Genomic DNA, 22,487 nt, shown 5'->3' with positions numbered 1-22,487 from the left:
AACTGAACACTATTTAAGTTAATTGTCTCAATCAGTGTCAGCAGACATTTGCTCTAAAATAAATTGTATCACACAGGTGTCAAGGATGGAACCCATAAAACTCTTCTTTAAAAATAGATTTATGTCACTTCAAATATCAGATCAGCTCTGCTTAAGATAGTAGTAGTGGGCTTCTTCAGGCCTGAGGAGTTGTCCCAGTTTGAGTTAGGACAGAACTCATTCTGTTCAGTGATTTCACTTTCCGGCTCAGCCTCTGCTCAGTGACGGAACCTTCTGAAGCTAACGGCATGTTTTTGCAGACAGCATCTGCTTCAAGAAGTGACAGCACTGGATGTTTACAGTCACTGCCAGGGACTGGCATGCTGAAAGGCTCTTGCTTGTAATCGCTCCTGTGCAGACCAAGGTCACTGCTCAATCCTGTGTCCCACAGTGGGCGTGCAGTAAGTCAGAGGCTGCACCTGTGGAGGAGCCGACAGGACAGGTGACCCTACACTGACCAACAAGGTGTTCCAGCCCACAGATGTCATATTCGGTATAAGGCTGAGGGGTCACAAGGGTCAAGCTCTCTTGTTCCCCTTCTTCAGTGGCTGAGGAGGACTCTGTCCATTCTGTGTTCAGTCCCAATCTGTGCATCCCCAAATCCACTTCCAGAATCCAGCTCCTTCATCCAGTTCCCATCTGCTGCTGGGTCCAGTCTGGGCCTTCCCCAGGGCCTGCCCACAGCATCGGTGGTGACAGTGACATTGTTGTCATGAGGGGAGATGGGTTCTCTATTGGTATTATCTGTATTTGTATAAATTTCATTTTATTGTAATTATTCTCATTAAAGCAGTTTTAGTTTTCTTTTCCAACCCATAAGTCTCTCTCCCCTATTCCTTTTCTCTTTCTTTGTACATATTTCAGCTTATTGTTATTATTTTCATTAAAGCTGGTTGAACTTTCTTTTACAGTCCATAAATGTCTCCCCCTTATTCTTTGTCTTCCCACTTGGGGAGGGAGAAAGAGTAATAGAGAGCATCTGTCATTCATCTAGTGGCCAGTCCAGCTCTAACCTTTGACAGGAGTCCAGCATTTGTCACTGCATTACAGCTACACTCGCTGAGCACATCAGACACAGCAACCAGAATAGTCCAGTGGTGGCAAGAAGCCCAGCAGTCTCACCCCAGAATGCAGACATAGAGACAAACTTGTTGACTGGCACCACAGAGCAGGAAATAGCAGGCTTTTATACTTTTTGACGTGCTGGTAGTCTTTTTAATACATACATACCAGTTTTAGAACACCAAACTTTCTCTTCTATCCTTATCCCAGTGAACACTTCCATCAGCATGCAGACTGAAGAAGTAATGGTATGATGTTAGTGCCAGTCCAAGTTTAAGACTGGTTACACGTCATCTCAAAGCTGTGGCTGTTGGTTACGTGCTGCTATCTGCTATTTCTGTCTGTATCGTGTTCCCGGGTATAGGATTTGCATTCACTAGGCAGGAGTATAAGCCTTACAGCATCTCCTGGTTTAGCTTTTCCAGGAATCTTTGCACTTCAGGTCTGTGTGTTTACACCTGGGTTGTTCTTTTGTATGTGTGTGTGTCTTCTTACAAAGCCATTTAGGCTGACAAAGAAAAAACACAGGCAACTGGCTTGCTCTTTTTTAAAAAATTTTAAGTTGTTTCCTTGAACCTAAAAAAACGTTTCAAAACCATAAAAGAATAGGTTTGTACCAAGTTTAATGGTTTGAATATTGACAGGTACTTGACAATGGTGAAAAAAGTAGCTCTGCTTTGAAAGCCACCACTGCACAAAAGGCCTTTGCAAAAGTTTCACTCAGTAGTTGTTATTTCTTCATATGAATGCTGATTCTATTTTACATGCATCCCCTGTGCTTTGGTTGCTTTTTAAAGCTGTTTAATAATGTGAATGTCATGGTGCCAGTTAATGAGTGAGTCATCTGAGTACAATGTGACTTCTGCTTGGTTGCAGAACTTCATTCAAAAGATGAATTGAAAATTTCTGAGGTTTAAGAAATTCAGATAAGTTTGTTTCCTTCATTTTTGTTTTACTTCTGCTTTGGGGGAAGAAGCAGAAGTGGGAAAAAGATATGAAAGTGTCTGTAAGATTTCCAGTTGCATTTTGCAGGCCCAGGAGATTCAGGTAAGCTTTAGAGACATACAGCTTCTGGAGTAATTTCCCAAGGTGAATAACAGAAGCGTTGTTTTGAACAAAGTCAGCTTGATTAAACAAAACACATGAGACAGGGGAAAATGCAGAAGCAGCAAAATGGCAACATATCCAGATTTACATATGATATGTTTAATGTTATCTTCAAATATATTACAGCAAATCTTTCTTCAAATAAAAGTTGCCAATTAAATACAACATGTAAAAATCATGACAAATTAAGGTTTTGTTGTGAATATTTTCAGAAGAAGATTATTGAACATGCTATCACATTTTAAAAAATAACAAAAAAGCTCCCCAAAATCTATTTTCCAGACTCAAGTGCAGATATTTTCATTTACCTCAAAGCAGGCTGCATGTGTCCTACTGAAGTCATCTGACAATTTAGATGTTACAGTGAAGAGAGGTCTGATTTACTGTTAGCAGGTCACATGCTGGAAAGGATGGTTGAAAAGGTATTTCCTTTTTCCTCTAGCTGAGAGTATAAGCCTTCAGCTTTCACATGAAATACTCCAGAGTGTTGCTGCAGCTTTTTGAGTCATACTAGAATCAAGTTTTAAAGATATGTGGCAGAATTCTCTGTGCTGACCAGTTGCAGGTATTCCAGGGTACCTGATCGGTAGCTAGCTACCCGTGAAACCTTCCGTGTCTTGGATCCTTCATTTTCCCTTTTCTGAAGAATATTGGTTATCATCTCTGCTAAGTCATCATGTAACCGCTGCTGGTTCTCCCTGAAAGCAACAGCGTGGAAGAAAAAATCAGTGATTCACACATTTTTAGTGATCCCCAGAGTTTTTTAAACATTTCTATCCCATGTTTATCTTAAAGACATTCACACACTACTGATTAGAAATTCAGATACTGGATTTGGGAATAGAATTCAGGATTTCTACGTGATTTTTTTTCCAGATAGTATGGATCAGGGTCTCTGCACAGGAGGTCTGTATCTATGTCATTACCAACCTTCAGAAAAGTCATGATCATTTGGAGGAAAAGGAAGACAGGAATTAGATTCACTCCCAATAAAAACAGATTCTATCTCTCAACACCATTACTGGCATCAGCACTTCCACTACTCAGCTTCAGGTGGCCTTCAGTAACAGAGTTGCCACCTTTTAATAAATTTCTGCAGTACATCTGGCTTTTGCTGGAGTACCCCACATATGACAATTTTAAGGGGCAGCCTATATGAGAAGGTAAAAACAAAAACATCACTAACCACAGTGATCCAGCTCAAGAGCTACTTTCAATAGCTGGATTCCAGAAGAATTACCAATTTGATAATTCTGATAGTCTCAACAGACCATATTGATTTAAAAAAAAAAAAAAAAAGGAGTTCTGGGTTTACAAAAGAGATGTACCATAGAAATAGGCTTGACAGTATTTCTTGCCCAGCCCAGAGACAACATTTGTACTTTCCACTGTTTGTTTTGCAACTGTCCCAAGAAAATACTTATCTTTCTCTTAGCCCCATCTTTTCTCTTAGGTAGATAGATAGGAAAAAAGGGGCAGAAAATTTTATTTGCGCAATGGACACATCGTGTAAGATACAGAACTTTTGTAGTAGAAGCAAGCTGTAATATTTCCTTAAGCCTTCCATCATACGGATCCCAGTGTCACCAGCAAAATACAATTTTCAATATAATTGCTTCAAGTTGCACTGAAACACTGTCAGTTCAAAGCAGATGGCAGCAAATTCCCACTTAGTAAAGAGTTACTGCACACAGGAGTTTAGAGCAGAAAGTGAGAAACTTCCACATGTAGTGAGTTTGCAGGAAATAATGCAGTACTCTTATGTAAAATACATGGGAAATAAACACAACCATTTGTCCTAATTCAATTTTGCACAGTTTCTCAAAAACAACACTTTCTCTGTTACTGTACTCCTGACAACTAATGCAAAATGATAGCTCAGTTCCAGGCCATTAACCTAATATTTTTTTCGTGATAACTTCTCTCATGTACCTTAAAAAGTAAGATTTTGTTCAATTTTTAAAGACTTTATGCCTGTGCAATACTACAGTAACTTTGTCCACCTCTTCTTGGAGAATATTGCTCAAAGTCCTGCAAGTTTCATTCCTCCTACAAATTCCCCCACAAGAGCTCGCAGGCAAAACATGGTACTACAGAGAGGTGCACATTCAGTTGCGGTTATCCTCTCACTGTACTGTCACACACAGGTGAAATTAGGAATAAAGTTTTGGAAATATTAATCATAGAATCATAGAATCATAGAATCATCCGGCCGGAAGAGACCTCAAAGATCATCGAGTCCAACCGTTGCCCTTACACTGCCAGGGTCCCTACACCATGTCCCTCAACACCAGATCCACACGATTTTTAAACACTTCCAGGGATGGGGACTCTACCACCTCCCTAGGCAACCCGTTCCAATGCTTAATAACCCTCTCTGTAAAGAAGTTTTTCCTGATATCCAACCTAAACCTCCCCTGTATTTCATTGATGTACATCTCTCTTTCATTATGTACATCTCTTGCACTTGCCACATCAGGGCCTTGTCCTGTAAGTCTTATTTCCTCTCCAAGAAAATTAACCTTTCAAGCACTTTTATATACAAATAACCTCCAGCACATGCATAGCCCCATGTCACAAATAATTACAAGTTTATATTCACATACTCAGTTAAACCTCTATCTATTGAAGGTAAGTTGAGGGGTATAAAAAAACCCACAAGTGCCAAAGAGGAACAGTGAGGGCTAAAGCACAAAGACTGGGAAATTCTCTTCCCTTTTCATATATAAAGACTATCTTACACAGAAGGAGGTGTTGGGAGATTGTATTTCTTGTCCTCAGTACCCGTCAACCAGTAGGTAATCTCTGTTCCTCTGCCCTAAATATGTGTGACAAAGAAGAGAAAGCACAGTTTTGGGATTAGAATGCAATTTCCTGTAGTGAGTTTACTTAAATAACGCTGTATTGCACAATGCTATGTTTGCCTTTGCTTGTTTTCAGCAACTGATGGTCACAGCAAAGGATTAAAAATGTGAGAAGATTAAAGATGTGAGAAGAAGAATAGTGGGGGACATGTAGCTGCACACGTCCCTTGTTCCATAACCTGAAACACACACCATGAGAGAAGAGAGCTGTGCTGCCTGCCATCAGGTCCCAAGTCCAGACATCTGCCAAGTGTCGTAGACGGAAATAGATGGATTGATAGATAGACAGATAGCAGAGCATGAGCAAATTAACAATAGATTGAGCTTCCCTTCCATCAAATTAATTAACTCCACAATCTTCTGTTACAAGTGGTATGTTTTATTTATTCTTCACATTTTTATGTCATTTTAATATATGACTTAGGGAGCTCTTCATTGCATGTATTGTCTTTACAGAAGTGTCTTCAGCCTCTAGAGTCTGTGATACCAATTGATCTGTAACCCTTGTTCCCCAGCTGTTAATTAAGTTGCACGGTACTCTCAGCTATATATTACTTTTATGTTATCCCTCTTCTCTTGTTCATGCATGCACATGGTAAAGGTTACCTTCAAGTATGTTTCTCCTCTCACTTCATACTGGAATTGGCAGTCTGTTCTTTTCAGAATGTTAATAGTGGAACCACTTACATGAATTCTTAAAGCTGAAAAATAAAGAGACAATGAAAGCTGAACCTGGCAATGTTCCACATGATCATATTAAGTATATGTGAAAAGTGGGCACTATGGCAGAAGCTCCTCCAACATAAATTCTGAGAGTCAGATTAAATGAGAATCAATTACACTGCTACATGAAAAATCCGACTCCAGTATATAGCATTGTGTCTAGGAGGGAATAGCTTGTACGGCCATTGATCCAAAATACAGGTCACCGTGGTATCTGTAGTATTTAGATGCCAAAAGGGAAAAGAAAAACTGGGAGAATATACAAAGAATAGTCACGTGAAGATACTGGGAAGAAGGAAGACAAACTGGCTCTTGGCACAGTTCCCTAATGGTGAAGTTGAAGACTTCATTGCTTCAGCTTAAAATATACAGTCAGCGTATTTACACAACAATGTTCTAATACAATTCTAAGTCGAACTAAAATCGACAGTTCATAGAGTAAGGATAAGTAAGATTAGATTACAGACACACAAGTGTCATATCTTCCAGAGGAGCTCAGCCAGTGATTCCGCATACATACTCCCTGTTACCAGCACTGAAGCATGAATAAGGAAAAATTCTTTGTTGCCCAACAGGACAGTGAAATAATTTGTAATCAAAACAAGTAAGGCTTCTTCATCTTTAAAACTTTTGCAAGCTGATAATAAATTGTTCTCAGTGGACAACAGACACTTTGGTCACAAACTAACCAATAGCCTTTTGTCCTGTTTCACCAGCAGCTAAAATTTAATCCTTACGCAAGCCTGTGGATTCTATCCGCGAAGCTGTGTTCACCGTATCTCCAAACAAACAGTAACGAGGCATTTTTATTCCAACCACACCAGCAGCACATGGACCTAGAAATGGGATGCAGAGGATGAAGAAGGTGGATCAAGAGACAATAGCCTGTTTGGAAGGTGTCTCACCATTGCAGAGCAATGCAGTACCTGCTGGAGCTCTGCATTCCTCACCAACCGCAATACTTGCCAAAATACTCATTTCCTGAAGTATCTAGTGGTCTCCCTGTCCACTCCAAACCAAGCCTAGCTCTGTTAGTGTTGCATAATCCAGTAAGAGCATAAAAAGGACACAGCTGCACAGTGTTAATTGTGTTTAAACACAATTTCTGTGCAGAAAAAAAAAGTAAAGTTACTGTCAGTTTTGGAAGCAAGAGAAAAAGAGAATAAGCTTCATTATGTAGGGGTGCATAGTGGTGCCTCAAGCAGTTTCCCAGTGCCTCAGTCACTTTCAGTGATGTGTTCCTCCCCTGGCAGCTGGTGTTCAGGTGGGTGTTGAAACAAGAGGAAATAAAAAGATAAAATTTCCCAAAGTACTTGGATTGTTGAGCTATCTGCAGTTCCCCCTTGATAAAAGGTGGTTTTATGGATAAATTAAAACATTAATTCCCACATAGGCCTGACAACTTTTGCCTCCAGAAGCATAAAAGATAGGTCTGCATTTTTTTGGCTAGACAAGCATAGCTGGCCATGGCTGATCTCCACTTCGGTCAGGGAGCAGCAATCTGAAGGCTTATTTGATGCAACTGGTTTAATCATACCAGGATCAATGTCAGTTGCTCTTCCTCATGCGATGAATGAATGGGTATGGGCTATTTCACTATTTGGAGGAGCAAACCAGTGGCTTGTTTACTTCTATTTCTCTTCGTCCAGCTATGCTGTTTTCAACCTGATTCTTTCTGAGGAGAGCAGTTGTGTATGATGTACTACCAGATCATCTATGGATGTCTACTCTGTTCAAAAACAAAGCGGCACCGTCATTACTGATTGAGCACTACTGTATACCAGAGTGAATTCCAATGCGAATCCAAACAGGCAGACCCGGCAGATGTCTCAGTTCAAAAGATCCCATGAAGCTGAGGATGTCCAGAGCCATCATGGAGATGTCTACTGCATGCCGGTTGCCATTCCTCTTTGGTAAACCACTCGCCACCATGTAAGCATCACCAATGGTCTCCACCTGCAGAAACAAAAATTAGAACTCACTACCTGCAGACATAGCAAATTACATACTTAGTTAAAAGCAGAAAGTTTTTATCTGATCCTTTTGTTCATGATTAAACATTTCTTCCCTGAACAGCAGGATTGATTACTTTAAGGTAGCTGACACCTTTTTGGTATATGACCGTTTATAACTGTACCTAGCATTCCAGCTAATGTATCTGTGACCACCTAGTATAGAAAATTTGTTATAAGCAGGCACACTGAAAGCGTATTGAAGTTAGATGATCTTGACCTGCTTTTCTCTCTCCTGTCTTTGCTTACAAGGCAGATTGCCAAATCCACCACATCATCCAATTTGATTTGTGTGTCTCCCAGTTGTTAAATGAGCAAAAGTGCAGAGCTAATCACCTTGTAAACATCATGATGGTCAAGAATGTGGTCAAAGTTCTTGTAGATATCATTCAGCATATCTACCACCTCCATAGGGGTGCTGTATTTGCAAAGTGTGGTGAAGCCAACAATGTCACTGAAGTAGATGGTGACTTCTTCAAATAGTTCTGGCTCTACCAGGCCGGTCTCCTTCAAAGACTTTACTACTGGCCTGTGGAAATAGAGAAAGCAGGACGACAGATGAGTAGTGTTTAATATTAAAGGTTTTTTCATGCCACCCAACCACATCATTGCTTTCTGTGTAGGAAATGGCAAATAGTTTGCTGGAAACTGCCACTGTATTTGCATTTTAGATGCCTATAATGCCTTTCGGCCAGGGACCTCAAGGCACTTATTAATGTTAATTAATGCGCTATAGCCTCACAAAATCCAGCTGTGTTAATAGCCATGAGGAAACTGAGGCACAGGCAATTGAGATTCTTGGCTAGGGTCAGAAATACAGATATTAATCAAATTCAAAACTGAAATTCTGAAACTTCTGTCATGTAGACCTACATTCTACCCACATAAGAAGTAAGAACAGACATATTTTCTTGCTTCCACAGAGCAGAAGTAATTTCACCCTGATAATTACATCACCTCATCTCGATTTCAGATGAAATATCATAGTCTCATAATTCTATGGAACAAAAATTCAATACCATGACACTCAATGTCTATTCAGAGGGTCCTTCATTTTCTTGCATTTCTAAATCTGTTCCTAGTAGAGAAATTACAAGAAAATAACTGAGAGAGACCCAGAAAATTATAGGTGTTGCACAATACCGTGTTCCATCTACAGTGAGACAATTAAAATAGAGTGGTAGGAACAACAAAGAGTGGAAGAAAACATGGATTTCCTATCGCACAGTCCACACAGCCAGATAATTTCAAATTTTCCCCCCTACTGTACTGAATAGACACTTTTTTTTTAAGGTGAGTCATAAAATCAATACCCTGACAACTTAAACTCCCTTGAAAATAGCAATGACATACCAGGATAGTTTTACTATTCCAAGTATATGCAATACCAAAACTATTGGCATTACCAGTATTATAATATCAATAATATTTGCTCTATACCATATTCTGAAGCATTCATCTAGCCCAGTCTGACCCAGCCCACCCCAACCCCTCTGCTGAATTGCTAAACTCCAGCCTGAAGCTGGGCTGCACTGCTGTTCTCCAGCAGGAGACATTCTTTCTACCTAGGAGGGTGCTGGAGCAGAACAGAGCTCTGTGATGTGGGATCACTGTAGATTCTATGTGATCCCAGGAAGGCAGTGAAAAAGAGATTTGTGCTGGAAAGGGGGATCTTGTGCATGAAGGGAGGTTGAGGACGTTAACGGGTCCCAGTACCATCTTGGCATGAAACTCCACCGTAGGGTGGAGACATGAGGGGAGCTTCTTCTTTCCTCCATAGCAGGATCAGATTAGAGGGGAAGGAAATAGAAGATTAATATTAATCCCAACCCCCACTCTCCAAGAATCAGGTGTTATATGTAAATACAATGCAATGAAAAGCCTCCTGGCCAGTTACCTTGGAAGTAACATGAAATTAAGCCTGTCTGCTCTGTCTCGCTCTGCTTTATATAGCTCTGTCCTTTCCTCCACCAGGTGCTCCAGGTTCCGGGAATACAGCTGTAGACGCCGGATCAGTGTATCCATGTAGCTCTCATTGTTCTGTCCATGGTAATTACTGCGAATAACAGAAATACACAGGAGACAACAAGAAAGGCTGATGGAAGTACATTGTTGAGACAGGTAAAAAGGAGGCAAAAAAGGAGCCACGGAAAACCTCTCCAGTGTTAGAATGCAAAGTACCTCAAGAGTATCATTCTTTCTTTTGCTTGGAGGGCTTGTGTGTATGAATTGAAAGTCTGTGATCCACACTTGTCACTTGGGGTTGCTAATTCTTAAAGGAGTCTTAAATCACCTAGCCCTGGAAATATTGTCAACTCCAGGTTACCTTGGGTAATCCATGAACATTTATTTGTAAGAAGTAACTGACAAGCTTGAATCCTGAAAAGAACCTGAAGATAGTAGGTAGAAAATTGCATATAATGTTTAGACAGGGACTTCAACCAGAAAGATTAAGACAATTTGGGGCTGCCTGTGTAGAAGACAGAACAATTCAATGGAACAATTAGCAGCCTCAGGGCTAGTTTTGCTTACAATATCTAGACTCCAGCCTACTAACATAGAAGCAGAAGTATGGTAACACAAGCCACTCACAACTCCTGATTGTCTGGGCAACTCATAACTCCTGATTGTCTCCTGATTGCACTCACCAAAGCAGTCTGAAAGTAGATGGGGCCAGGCTGACTGAAGAGTCAGATCAGTATTGTACCCGACTGGACTGATTTTAACACTTTTACTTAAAAAATTCTTTATGTCAGTGTCCCGGGTTCAACATGATGGAACCGGATGCTCTTAATGCACGATCTTAGACCCCTCCATGAGGAGAACACTGTTGCATGTGGCAAGAAGTAACCTCCTTGCTTTTGTAGGATGGAAGCTTAGGAGCTGAATCAGGACATCTTTCTGTTCAGCTGCAACAAGATTATTCAACTGATACAGTCAGTTATGCATAGCACAGTTGTCTTCTGCCCATGTAAAGTGTAAAATGGTGTGAGTACTGTTGGGGTTTGTTGATGAGGAGAGCTTTAAAAACTGGGGAATGATTTTCCAAGTGAGGTAATTAAAAGCTCACTGTTTGAACATAAAAATAATTAATTCAGATCAAACTCTGTAGCAACATGCAATGGGCCAGCTGAAAGGCATGTATGACCCTACAGGATTTATCCATCTTTGGCCCTTATTATCCCACAACTTTATGCCCACAAAACCCTGTAATTAATACTTCTGACGAGTTACAACCCAACACTTCTAGTCATCTTAATTTAGGACCATCCAAACTCATTTATGGCACAACTCAGCTGCTACAAACTTTCTAATCATCCTCCAAACATTTATGTACATTCATTTCCTGAAACTTAGACAACATGAGTCACTATCCACCTCTTGACTAGAGACAGGGGGTGAATTACTTGCATGGTGGAAATCTCTAATTATCCTGTTTGCCACTTTCACAATGTACCAATTTGAGGTATGGTGATCATCTTACCCTCACTCAGCTTGTACATGGATAGAAGTACACATGTGTACGTGTACATACACATGTGCTCACCTGCTTTTCTGACAAGGAATAAGAGGATCTAAGTAAAGATACTCAGTTTTTTCACTGACTGAATCATAATCACATCATTTTACACACTTAAAAATATGAGCTTTCTAACACTTAAGAAGAGTTTTTAAAAATGGAGCCCCTGCTGCTCACCTGAATATTTTAGCCAGAGTACTCTCAATTTTCTTAAAGTCAGGCCTTTTCTCTGGATCTTCCTCCCAGCAGCTTTTCACTAGTGTATACACCTTCAAACAAAAATTTAAGGAAAGTCCACCTGATTAATGGATATACAAGGATAATGGTGCTAAATAGCACTAGTTCATTAGGGAATTTCCAGTTACTCTTGACCAGCAACATATTAAAATGTGTGACTAACTGTTTTGAATCTTTGGTTAGGACACTCATTGCAGGCATCTTAAACTTAACTCTGTGGTGACTAGTGGCATGATCTTAACTTGAATTTGCAATACATAAAGGAAAGGCAAGTAAATGGATCCAGTCTTGCAGCTGGTGCCAGATACAGTTACTGACATGGAGGTAAATGCTGTGGTAATTATATTTCAAATGACCTGAGTTCATGATTTTTCTGAAACTGCTGTTTCAGCCAAAAAGAGTGGGGTTCATTGATGAATATGTGGGTATCTACAATAGAGACATTTTCACCTGAGCAAGAAGCTTTAGGGATAATACAATCAGTGGCTAGAGGTGTATTTGTGTTGTGATTAATATGATCTTAAAGATATCTAAAATAGGTCAGAAGAGTGGCACCATATAAGCATCCATTTCTTTCCAGTGAAATAATTTTCATGACTTGTATTTCATTTCACTGGGAACCATTACAGAACACCATTTTTTCCCAGGAGGTTAGGGCATTTGGCATAAAATGTACATAGCTTTCATCCTCCCATGACCATGAGCTCTAGTTTAGCCAGGACTTCCATCCTTCATCCAGAAAATGGCTTAGTTAATTATTAGCTTACTTCCATCTGTCTTTCTCCCACTGTTTCCAAGGACAGGTCTGGTCGGAAAGGCTTCACTCCTTTGCCTTTCTCCACTCTGTAAAGTTTCTCTAACACAGGAAAAAGACGAAAAGTTTTAAACAAACAAAAAAACCAAACAAGAGGAACATTCCTTGCGAATAGAGTCCTATGATGTTACGAGTTACTGTACAAACAGAAGCCTTGAAAATAGTTTCCTCATTTTGATGTAAATTTCAAATTTGGAGCTTTTCTAAATATATTGTGCAAGATGAAAACAGGCTGGATTGAAGGCCCCTGAAAGCAAAATGAATAGCAATGTACATGAGTATTTATTGGTCACGCTAGGCATGGTTATGGCATCTTCCCAAGTGAATGTTATGCATTATTAGTGTGCCTCTCAGCATAAAGTATAGTTATAGTAAAACACAATATGAAAAACCCATTGCGACTTCATCACAAATGTGGGGACATACAACTCTCATCAGAGCAGTTCAAATCATCCTGCAGATGCTCAGCTTCATTAAAATTAGTCTATTAATGTATTTGGTTTAAAAACATTGCATTTGTTAGCTCATTTGTAGTCATAGTCATGAAATCTGTTCCATGAAATTTATTTGGATTCTGAATACATCAGAATGCAGGCTGCGTTTGCACACTTTGATTTAAGCACAGTAAGCGAGAACTACAGGAAAAATCTCTTCTCATCCAGCCCTCAAGAGTTCTAGAGGGAGAGTTAAAAAAAAGAGAAACAATTTTTTACCTCTGGAGAAGAGAAAAAGAAACTGAAAGGGATCAGCAAAGCAGCATGAAACACATTTATTGATAATGTTCAATTATATTTGGGAGACCATTTTACTGAAGGAAGAATATAATGAGATGAGGAAGGTTTGTAATTGTGATGAGATCTGCAAATAAGGAGCAACTGAGGATGCCTAAGCATTCCTGGTGTGATCGATCAGCCTAAAAAGATGCAGAAGCTTCCAGCTTCCAGAAATTACAGACTAGAGAAGGAGCAGGAGTCTGGAGTCTCCCAACTGCTATGGAGTTGAGAAACTGCCAAGAAGTTTTCTGTGGGTTAAGAGACAGAAGAATCTGTGTCTCATGTGTGCAAGAAGAATGTGTTGGATTTCCATGCTGTGAACACACCTGAAAGCGGAAGTAGCAGCAACTATTAGCAACACTGCAATTAGCCAGTGGCAGAAAGTACTGGAACAAGGAAGCAGCTTGAATTCAACCTAGGTATGTGACAAGATTTCACACTCTTGAGCAGTGAATGAGGTATTTCTGCAGAAAAGCAGAGCAACAAGCTGGCCTAACAGCTGTCTCATAGAGAAGTCAGTGGACTATGACCTAGTTACTTCTATAGTATAGTATACCTTCTATTAGAAATCCAGTTCTGTAGGCTTATCGTTGTTGCGGGAGAAGCAATTTTATTGTATGTTAAGTTGATAGATACATATTTGCAGGTTGAAAACTTTAGAACTTTAGTTTAATTACCCTAAGTTGGTGGATGGAGGCTAGGTACAGGGAGGTTTAAACAACTGTTTTAAAATCTGAACACAGTCCTTGATGCTGCCAATGAAGTCTCAGAGAAGTGGCTATATTAGTTGTCCAGAAATATCAATATCATGTCTTCTAACTTGCAGAGATTAATTTCTGGTAGCCTAGGCACTGAAAAGCTTTCTGCAAGAGGCTTAAAACCCAAATGAATCTAACACGAAACAGGGACATTTCTTTGCCCATTACCATTGACTCTAATTTGGTATTCTTTTCCCCCTTTTTATCTTAGACACTTGTAGATTAGTGGTCACCCCAAGTTTGGGCTACTCTCTTCCAAAGTTAGATAAACCACAAACTAAATTCAAAAGTGTTTGAGTAAGTATGGTCCACCCTCTTGCTGCCTCATCTTGGCTAAGGAATGAATCCAGGTGGTTAAAGGAGAAGCCGCTTCAGCAATATATAATATCATTCATTCCCTTCTATTACATGAAATCTGATGAACTGCAGAAACTAGGCTGAACACATTTACTCAAACTGCATAATCAAAAATCAAGGATACTACCAAAAGCCAATAGATCAGCAATATGTATATTAGACATCTACTAATCTTCTTACAGAAAAAGCTTTGGAGAGAAAACAAGCTCCTCACTGAATAGAAAACTTGAAATTTCAACTGAAGTTTACAAAGCAGGTTTTTTTGTAAGTTACACTGAATGCAGACTTGCCAAACAGGCTTCAGGCTCAGTAGGTTTATTGCTGTCTTATTAAACATGCTGATATGTGTGACCATCTCCAGCAAGAGCACCTAGAGGTGCTAAAAATTCTTAGAGTGGATGGATTAATCTAATGCTATTTGAAAGGGGTGATCTTTCTAAAATTACAAAATGCAGTGTTAAGAAAACAGAACAAAGCTTAAACAAGGAGCCAGATTATGACTATGACCACCAGGGACAAACAGGGAGCAGTGAGGATGCCGTCACATCTCAGAAGAGCCCAGAAACACTGTGTCCAAGGCTAAGTTAATAATAATTAACATGACACAGCAGGTCTGTAACTGCTCAACAAGCAGTTAAAAGAATGCACTTTGCTATGGATTTGCTTTGCCAGTCAAAACGAGCAGGAAGAGCATTGCTCTCTCCCTTCTCCATCTATTTTGGGAATAGTTGTTAAAATCCTTGCACTCATGAGGACTGTGTTTGCCTCTTCCTGAGAAAAGGAAACAGGAAGACTTATTTCCTCTACCTTATCTTAAGCATGGTGTCCTGAAGAGTTTACTTGAAGGAGAACAGGCATTTCTGATGTCTTTTAGATCTACATTTATATTAAAGAGTTGGTGATGTGAAATACTGTATTTCCTCAAATATGAACATAGATTTGCAATAATGTAGGTTGGTGAACATGCCCCCAAAGTTATTCTCGGATGTAACTCAGGAAAAGAGCTATTAGGCTGTACAGCTGCTGCTCAGATGTTTTAACAATCATGAGGCAGATCTATCTGAATAGAATGACTCAGAGGTAAAGGCAATGTCTAAACTTGTTGTTGGTAACTGTCACTAGGAAAATGACTTTTGTGTCAGTTCTAATATACAATAATGCCTGGATTCTGGGAACTGTCACTGACTGGGCTGTTAGCCACGCAAAAACAATGTCACAAAATGCACAAAATGGGGTTTAATAGATGCAGTGCAGGAGGAGATGCTTTTTCTGACCGAAGTTAAATGACTAAACTTACTTTTGACAAGCTTGAATAAAGTTTGAATTGCCAAGTCTCAAATGCCAGCTGTTCTTGTGTCACGCTGTTGAATGTTGTTCTGTGTTGACATTGCTGATTTACAACACCTAACATGAGTGTATTATTATATGTTGTGCACAACTTGTGATATAAAAACCTTTGTGTCCTTTAAATGTTACAGTAAGTCTGGACAACACTGTAAAATGTTAACTTCTGTAGTCCTGTGACCAAGATGAAGAGGAAGAAGAAGGGACAAGAAAACTCAGGGCAGACTTTGTTTCCAGAAAAAATAAGGACATTTGCCCCTACAGTGAGGTCCTTCAGTCCCTTCATTCATCACACACTGAAAGAAGCAGCAGTTCAAGCAGCTATCAATCAGAGACAGTGCGTTTCACAAAAGTGTGGAGCTGCACCATCCTTGAAGGCTGCAATGGAGGAGAAATTTGTGGATTTACCTTTGTTGTCCCAGCAGTGTCCAGTGTAGAAGGTCTCTCTGCGTAGGATGATTTCTTGGGCAATGATCCCATAGCTGTAGACGTCACCCTTCTGAGATACATCAGCATGACGAAGATGCTCAGGAGCTGTCCACAGGTCTGAAGATCAGATGGCAACCAGTCAATACATAACACTTACCCATGAGCTAAACTCGGAAGTGGACACCATAAGGACTGGCCAATGCAGTTTCAGGGGACAAGATAAGGTGGAAGGGAGAGGAGTAATTGAAAAAGGGTTATCCTTCTCAGCCCATTCATTGGCTATAGTGATATTTTCTTTTACTCTTTCCGTATCAAACCCGAAGCCTACTGGCACTGTTTACTTCTTACTTCAGCATTTTTCCTGAGAAAGCTGACATCAATACAGGTTAGGTAAACCTCTGATGTGGTAGGTTTTGATGACTCTACTATTTTCCACTGTAAATGCAGACCCTCACGTCTCCAGAAAAGTTATGGTTATTGGCAATGAACTTGCTTTTCTTAGCTACCTTTTGTGGGCTTCTTGGAAATAGCCTATGCATCTGTGTAAGACCAAGGAATATTAAAAAGGAAGTCGGGCCATATATTATTGAGCTAGATGCATGGAGTTTGTTATACAAGATGTCAGATGAGAAGGCTGTAATATTTCCCAGCAGCCTTGATATCATGAATCTATTGAAATAATTCTCAAGTGCTTTTGAGACTGACATCATATTATCTGCTCATAACCAGTTTCTTTCTAGAGAAATTATTAACCTGTTTTTCTAGTGCAACAAGCACAATTTTACCTCAAAAGCAGAATGCCATGGTATGACAGTTTGTTATGACATGTTGTTGATGTATCACAGCAGTGACTTGAACACAGTGACCCGTGAAGACAGTGTTATAGTATCAGGCTGTAACATGCAGCCACAATGAATCTGGAGATCTCTTGTGAAATAGTAAGTTTTCTTCAAGGCAAGAAATCTAGTAACCATACATTTTGAGGCTGCTTGTGAAAAATTAAAAGAGATAAACTTATTACAATGCAATAATAATAATATGAATTATGAAATTTGTAAAATTAAGGATGAATCATTTGCATTCAGTGCACTTTTCTTACTCTTTATTTTTATGTTCTCATTGCTACTCTTGATCATGTTTGTGTCTGAAAGTAAAATTTTTCTCTCAACCCAGCTGCAACCACAGTTTCTTCTCTGGTCATATGCTGCAGTTATGGCATAGTGCTGTGCTTATTATGTCCCAAGCTCTACTATACCGATTCAGATGGCATAATTTCAGATGGGCTCATCTTTTCAGTCAAGACTGAGTAAGAAAGAAAAGGTGAGTAGAAAGGAGTGTTTTGTTTTACAGAAGCATTCTGTGAATATGAGATTAATGTGTAATGAAAGACTGGTAAAATTATTCCAGTGTGATTGAACACATATTGCTAGATTCCTACCCGAGGAATGAAAAACATTAAAGTTATCACTGCAGATCTTTACAGATTTTTTTAAAGGATTATCAGAGTCATGAGCGTTAATGTTTAAATTCAATCACAGGGCATTGTGGTAAAGCGCGCATCTGATCAATAACAAAATCATGAAATCTGTTTGCATGAAGGCCTTGGATGATTAAAAAGTTTCCTGCATCTCAGCCACATGTGAAATCTCTGTTTTCTAAACAATAAGTTGAAAATTCATCTTTCCTTTCCTCCTTACCTCACTGCCTAATTTATTTCTCTACCTGCTAATAATTATCTTTCATTGTGTTGTTTAAATTAAGGCAGTATTTTCAGATATCATTTTTAAGATGGCTGCTCCATCAAACAAAATCATATTGTATCTTCTGTACTCTGTACAAGATGCCCTACTGGACTATGAATATAAGAAAATTCCATTGGGTTGGAAACCGCAAAGGAGAGACTAACTGTTTTTACCTTTCCTTGGAGGCAGAATTGAATTACAGCCAAAATCAGTGATCTTCACTACCATGCGATTGTCTACTACACAGTTTGTGGATTTGAGTCGACCATGGACTTCAGTTTTGCTTGAGTGCAGGTAAGACATCCCCTTAAAAATAAAAAAAGCAGAAAATAAAAAAGAAGAAAAAAGCAAGGCTGTGAGACACTCAGCTGTTACCAGACTCAATAAGAAAGCAAAGTATTAGTGTAATATCTGACCAAATAATTAAATGGCCTTCATCAGCAGTGGATATACATACATCACAATTCCCTGTCATAGAGGAAAACAAATCTTATTTAACAGAGGAGACATTCCAAGATGACGAGAACAATCCATGTTAAGAAATGAGGAGATGGATCATTAGAAGGATCATGTCATGGAAGATTATCCTTCCTCTTAGTTAACAAAAGTCTTGGGTTTTTATAAGAATAGAAGACTATTAAGCAATTAGGAAAATTTATTTCCTCCCACAGAAATTTTGTTTTCACCTGCAATAAATGGGTTTTTGGTAAATTTAGTACAGATTTGTTGGAATGTCACACAAAAAGAGTGTTTCCAACTACATGTTCATCCAGTGGACACCATAGGTGTGAAAGGCATTGCTTTTTATGTCTGTATTGTCTTCAAAGATTACCATACGTCAGAGACTCATTCAGAAACGTTGCAGCCTTTCCTCTTCTGCAAAGCAGAAGGCTAAAGAGGGGTCAGTGAAGAGTGTTAGGTGATGCACTAAGGTATATAAGGCAGGAGATAAGATAAGACAATCATAAAGGTCTTTCTGACCTGACTGATCATGGTTTTCGCTGTACTAGTCAATACATAACACTCATCCATGAGCTAAACTGGGAAGTGGACACCATAAGGACTGGCCAACGCAGTTTCAGCAATATTTCCGGAGATTCAGGCTCTTGACTCATAACGCACACAGGTGTGTAGTCTACCTGTTTTTAACTCATCACCTCTGAATTTATCTCATTTAGTCTAAGACACAAGAATACGGTGCAATACATGAGAAGCAGCCAGCACTGAGGCACAGCAGGAAAAGAACATTAGTAAGTGGGTGTAAACTGAAGAGGAGATTAGGTATGTTAATTTGCACCTTCTTGCTATTATTTATTCTGTTTCATCTTTCTCTTCTGAACTACTTAAGCTGACACCAACTTATAGCCTTCTTGGTTTTCCTCCTGTAGTCCTCTTTCCTGTAACTCAGTATATAAAGGACAATCTATGTTCTGCAGATGCCACAACAGCTATCTGTTTAATTTCTTCTCTGAATGGTCTTCCACTTAGACTCCTACATGTATAGCTCATCCTCTTGTATGATAACTGGTAGAGAGACTTTAATCAGGGTTACATAGCTCATGTGGTCATGAATACACTGTATGACATGCTGCGTTTTCTTTTCAAATACTGGGTGCTCGTAATTTGGAACAGATCAGCAAATGCTCAAGAGATCACTGAGACAGGAGCTGAATTTTGGGCACAGCGGATGTATGTCTGAGACACAAGCAGCTTGTAACAGAGGCAATCCTTGGAGAATGTTGTTGGACAGGTTTTCCTGGACCTATCTAGACCATGCCAAAATTTACAGAGACCATATATACAGGGAACATATTTCTTTATTAAACAGCGTTTATCATGCAGCCCTGATGATACTATCCAGGATGTTTTGCCTGCTTTAGGTCCTATTTCCTCCAGCTTCACCTTCTTCCAGATCCTGCATTTATCATCCGGAAAATACACTCACTGCTACATCAGAATTCCCAATCAGTTTTAGCATCAAATGGCAGGCAAAGATATTTGATTTCCTTATACCAGGACTTTCTGGTTAACAATTTCTGGAGGCAAAAGTCTTATGGATGTGCCTGATAAAATTTTCCTCATTCCTTCCAAGTATCCTATGCACCTACCTGAAAACATAGAACCTATTAAGAACCCACAATGTGATTTTCAAAATTTATTAAGACTTTCAGTGCAGTACTCTTAAATCCTTGAGGCATTCTTGTAACCTCTGCTTTGAAGCTCTGAAGCTTCGGTTCTGACTGAGAACACTTTTCCTGACACAATGCAAGAATATTACAGTCCCTTGCACAATATCCTGCAACAGCCCCTTATTTAATAGTGTTGCAACAACAGTGTATGCACTAATAACCGCAAGTCTTGATTACTGCAATTCCTTCTTGACAGACCTTTCATAAGAGCTCTTTGGTCACATGTAGCCAAATCCATGTAGCTACAAGTGGTACATCAAACCTAGAGATAGCAAAAATAGAATAAAAAAAAAAAAGAAAAAGAAAAAAAAAAGGAAAAGGAGAAGATTTAGGGCTTCCCCTTTGCCTACCCCACCTCCTCTGCTGGACTAGGTGCTGCTCTAGGAACAGTCATGAGTTGGCTAGCTGTGCCAGAGAGTAAAAATGATCCAATCTCAATTCGAACCACTGAAGCAGTGGCTTCTGTGACAGATGAAGAGTAGGCAAAGTACAAGGACTGTCTGGGCAACAGAGAAAGCAGAGAGTATGGAAGTGGTGGTGTGGAGAGGGAGAAGATGTGGTTTAACCTCAGCCAGCAACTAAGCACTACGCAGCCACTTGCTCACTCCTGCCAGCTCCGCAGCAGGATGGGGAGGAGAATTTTGGGGAAAAAAAAGTAAAACTCCTGGGTTGAGATAAGAACAGTTTAATAATTGAAATAAAATTAAATAGAAGAAGAAGAAGAATTGTAATAAACAAGAAGATAACAAAAAGAGAGAGAAATAAAACCCAAGAAAAACAAGTGATGCACAATCAATTGCTCACCACCTGCTGACCAATGCCCAGCTAGTCCCCAAGCAGTGATCCCACCCTCCCAGCCAAGCCCCCCCCCCAGTTTATATACTGAGCATAATGTCCTATGGTATGAATAGCAGCCAGCAAAAGCTGGGGCTGTGCCTTCTCTCTGCCTGGCTCTGAGCCCCCAAAGACTCCCTAGCCTCAAGCTGCCCAGTTTTGTCACAGGAGAGCAAAGGAACTGCAGGAGCTGGTCGTAGGGATTTTAACAGTCTGGAGAGCTGGGGCTAGGCTTTAGAAGGGCAGATACTGAGGTGAGAGGAACTGCAGCTAAGAGCCATGAAGTGACTTGTGTAAAGCAAGAAGCCATTCAAGTAAAAATAGACAGGGTGCCTGGAGCTTTGGGAAACTGTGGTTTGGGAAAAGCAATACAAGAATTTAACGGAAATGTCTAGGTCCCAGAGGCTTCACCACAGTATCAGGTCAAGGAATAGGAGAGGCTGGCAGATCATACAAATGACATTAACTTTCCTGATATTCTAAGCGCATACAAGTTTTCAGGAAAATTTTGTGAACCATCTCTACTAACATGGCTAACAATGCTCAGAAGTGATTCCACAGAACAGATGTGGTGCACCATCCATCCACAGATGCCATGTCTCCATTACCAACAATGAAGTCCTGGTACCAAAGCAGTCCCTGGGCATTTGGTCACTCCCTTCAGAGGGACTGGGATATCTCTCTTTCTCATAAACAGAGCCATTACTCGTCCCTATATTGCAAGGAAACATCTGAAGGTGAACTGCAAAGGGTTAAAAAATACCCTGTTTTTTTTATATGCTGTAAGGAGGAGGGGAAAATCCACTGCTGCTGTTTAAAATGAAAATGATGAACGTTAACTGAACTTGAAACTCATTAACAAGGCTAACAAACTGTGACAATTTGGATTAAGTGGACTTTAATAAAGAGCAAGATTTTCAGTATCTCTTTAGAACAGACACAGTAGAGTCATTCATCGTGGAGACCAAATCTGAACTGATTCATGCGGGGAAATAGGAGTACCATCCAACTGCAAACCAGCAACAGGAAGAGGATAGCAGTTGAGCACCAGCAAAAAATCAGGGGTAATTCTCTACATTACCTGCAGGGGTATAACGATTCCTGTGAATTATAAAGGCTCCTTAACTACCAGGTAAACAGATACAAGTCTCCTGAATAGAATTTACTTTTACATGCATATTAATTCTTCCTACCACAAGGACCTAAAATGCAAAAATCTGTTGAAAGCTACTGAAAGACAGCTGGTTTCTGTACAAGATGAATTTCTTCCCTCTCAAACTGAAATGGATAGCTCTTGCGAGAAACTCCAGTGAGAAAACCACGGTGCAAAATAAACAGTTTGTTTAGAAAAAAGTGATCCCACCTCAAGAAACAAATTAGAATAATTCTGTCATTTGAAAAAACAGAGTTTTCCTTTGCATGCATTACCTGAGGCCAAAAAGCAGTATGTTTTGCAGGTCTTGTGGCTGCACAAGACCTTACTATTCAGAGCCACTGATCAACAGATTGTAACCCTCTGATCTTTGGGTCACATTTCTTTGGGGTATGCTTTATTTGTTTATTTTTAAATAGCCCAAAGCCATCTCTGGCCCCTATTTCCTCCTTCAGTTTGAGAGCCACTGGCTCCTCCTGCCTCATATACCTGTCCCCAGAGGAGGAAAGAGGGGCAGGGACTCGAGGACT

The 22,487-nt window shown here is 39.8% G+C and overlaps 1 protein-coding gene across 1 annotated transcript in view; it reads right to left on the bottom strand.

Annotated features, from left to right (window-relative positions):
• Positions 1-2,731: 2,731 nt before the first annotated feature.
• Positions 2,732-22,487, bottom strand: part of GUCY2C (guanylate cyclase 2C (heat stable enterotoxin receptor)) — a 48,922-nt gene continuing 29,166 nt past the window's right edge. The window contains exons 17-27 of the mRNA XM_010141885.1: positions 17,955-18,087; positions 16,019-16,156; positions 12,332-12,420; positions 11,505-11,596; positions 9,705-9,863; positions 8,144-8,336; positions 7,577-7,751; positions 6,533-6,631; positions 5,679-5,773; positions 4,950-5,026; positions 2,732-2,906 (exon numbers count right to left, since the gene is read on the bottom strand). Of these exons, the coding sequence (XP_010140187.1) occupies positions 2,732-2,906; positions 4,950-5,026; positions 5,679-5,773; positions 6,533-6,631; positions 7,577-7,751; positions 8,144-8,336; positions 9,705-9,863; positions 11,505-11,596; positions 12,332-12,420; positions 16,019-16,156; positions 17,955-18,087 (1,425 nt within the window). The remainder of the gene's footprint in view (positions 2,907-4,949; positions 5,027-5,678; positions 5,774-6,532; positions 6,632-7,576; positions 7,752-8,143; positions 8,337-9,704; positions 9,864-11,504; positions 11,597-12,331; positions 12,421-16,018; positions 16,157-17,954; positions 18,088-22,487) is intronic.

The sequence above is a fragment of the Buceros rhinoceros genome, unplaced genomic scaffold, assembly GCF_000710305.1.
Source record: "Buceros rhinoceros silvestris isolate BGI_N320 unplaced genomic scaffold, ASM71030v1 scaffold8928, whole genome shotgun sequence".
Classification (NCBI taxonomy): Eukaryota; Metazoa; Chordata; class Aves; order Bucerotiformes; family Bucerotidae; genus Buceros; species Buceros rhinoceros.
Note: the sequence above shows the minus strand (reverse complement) of the source record. Positions and strands in the feature narration are given on the sequence as shown.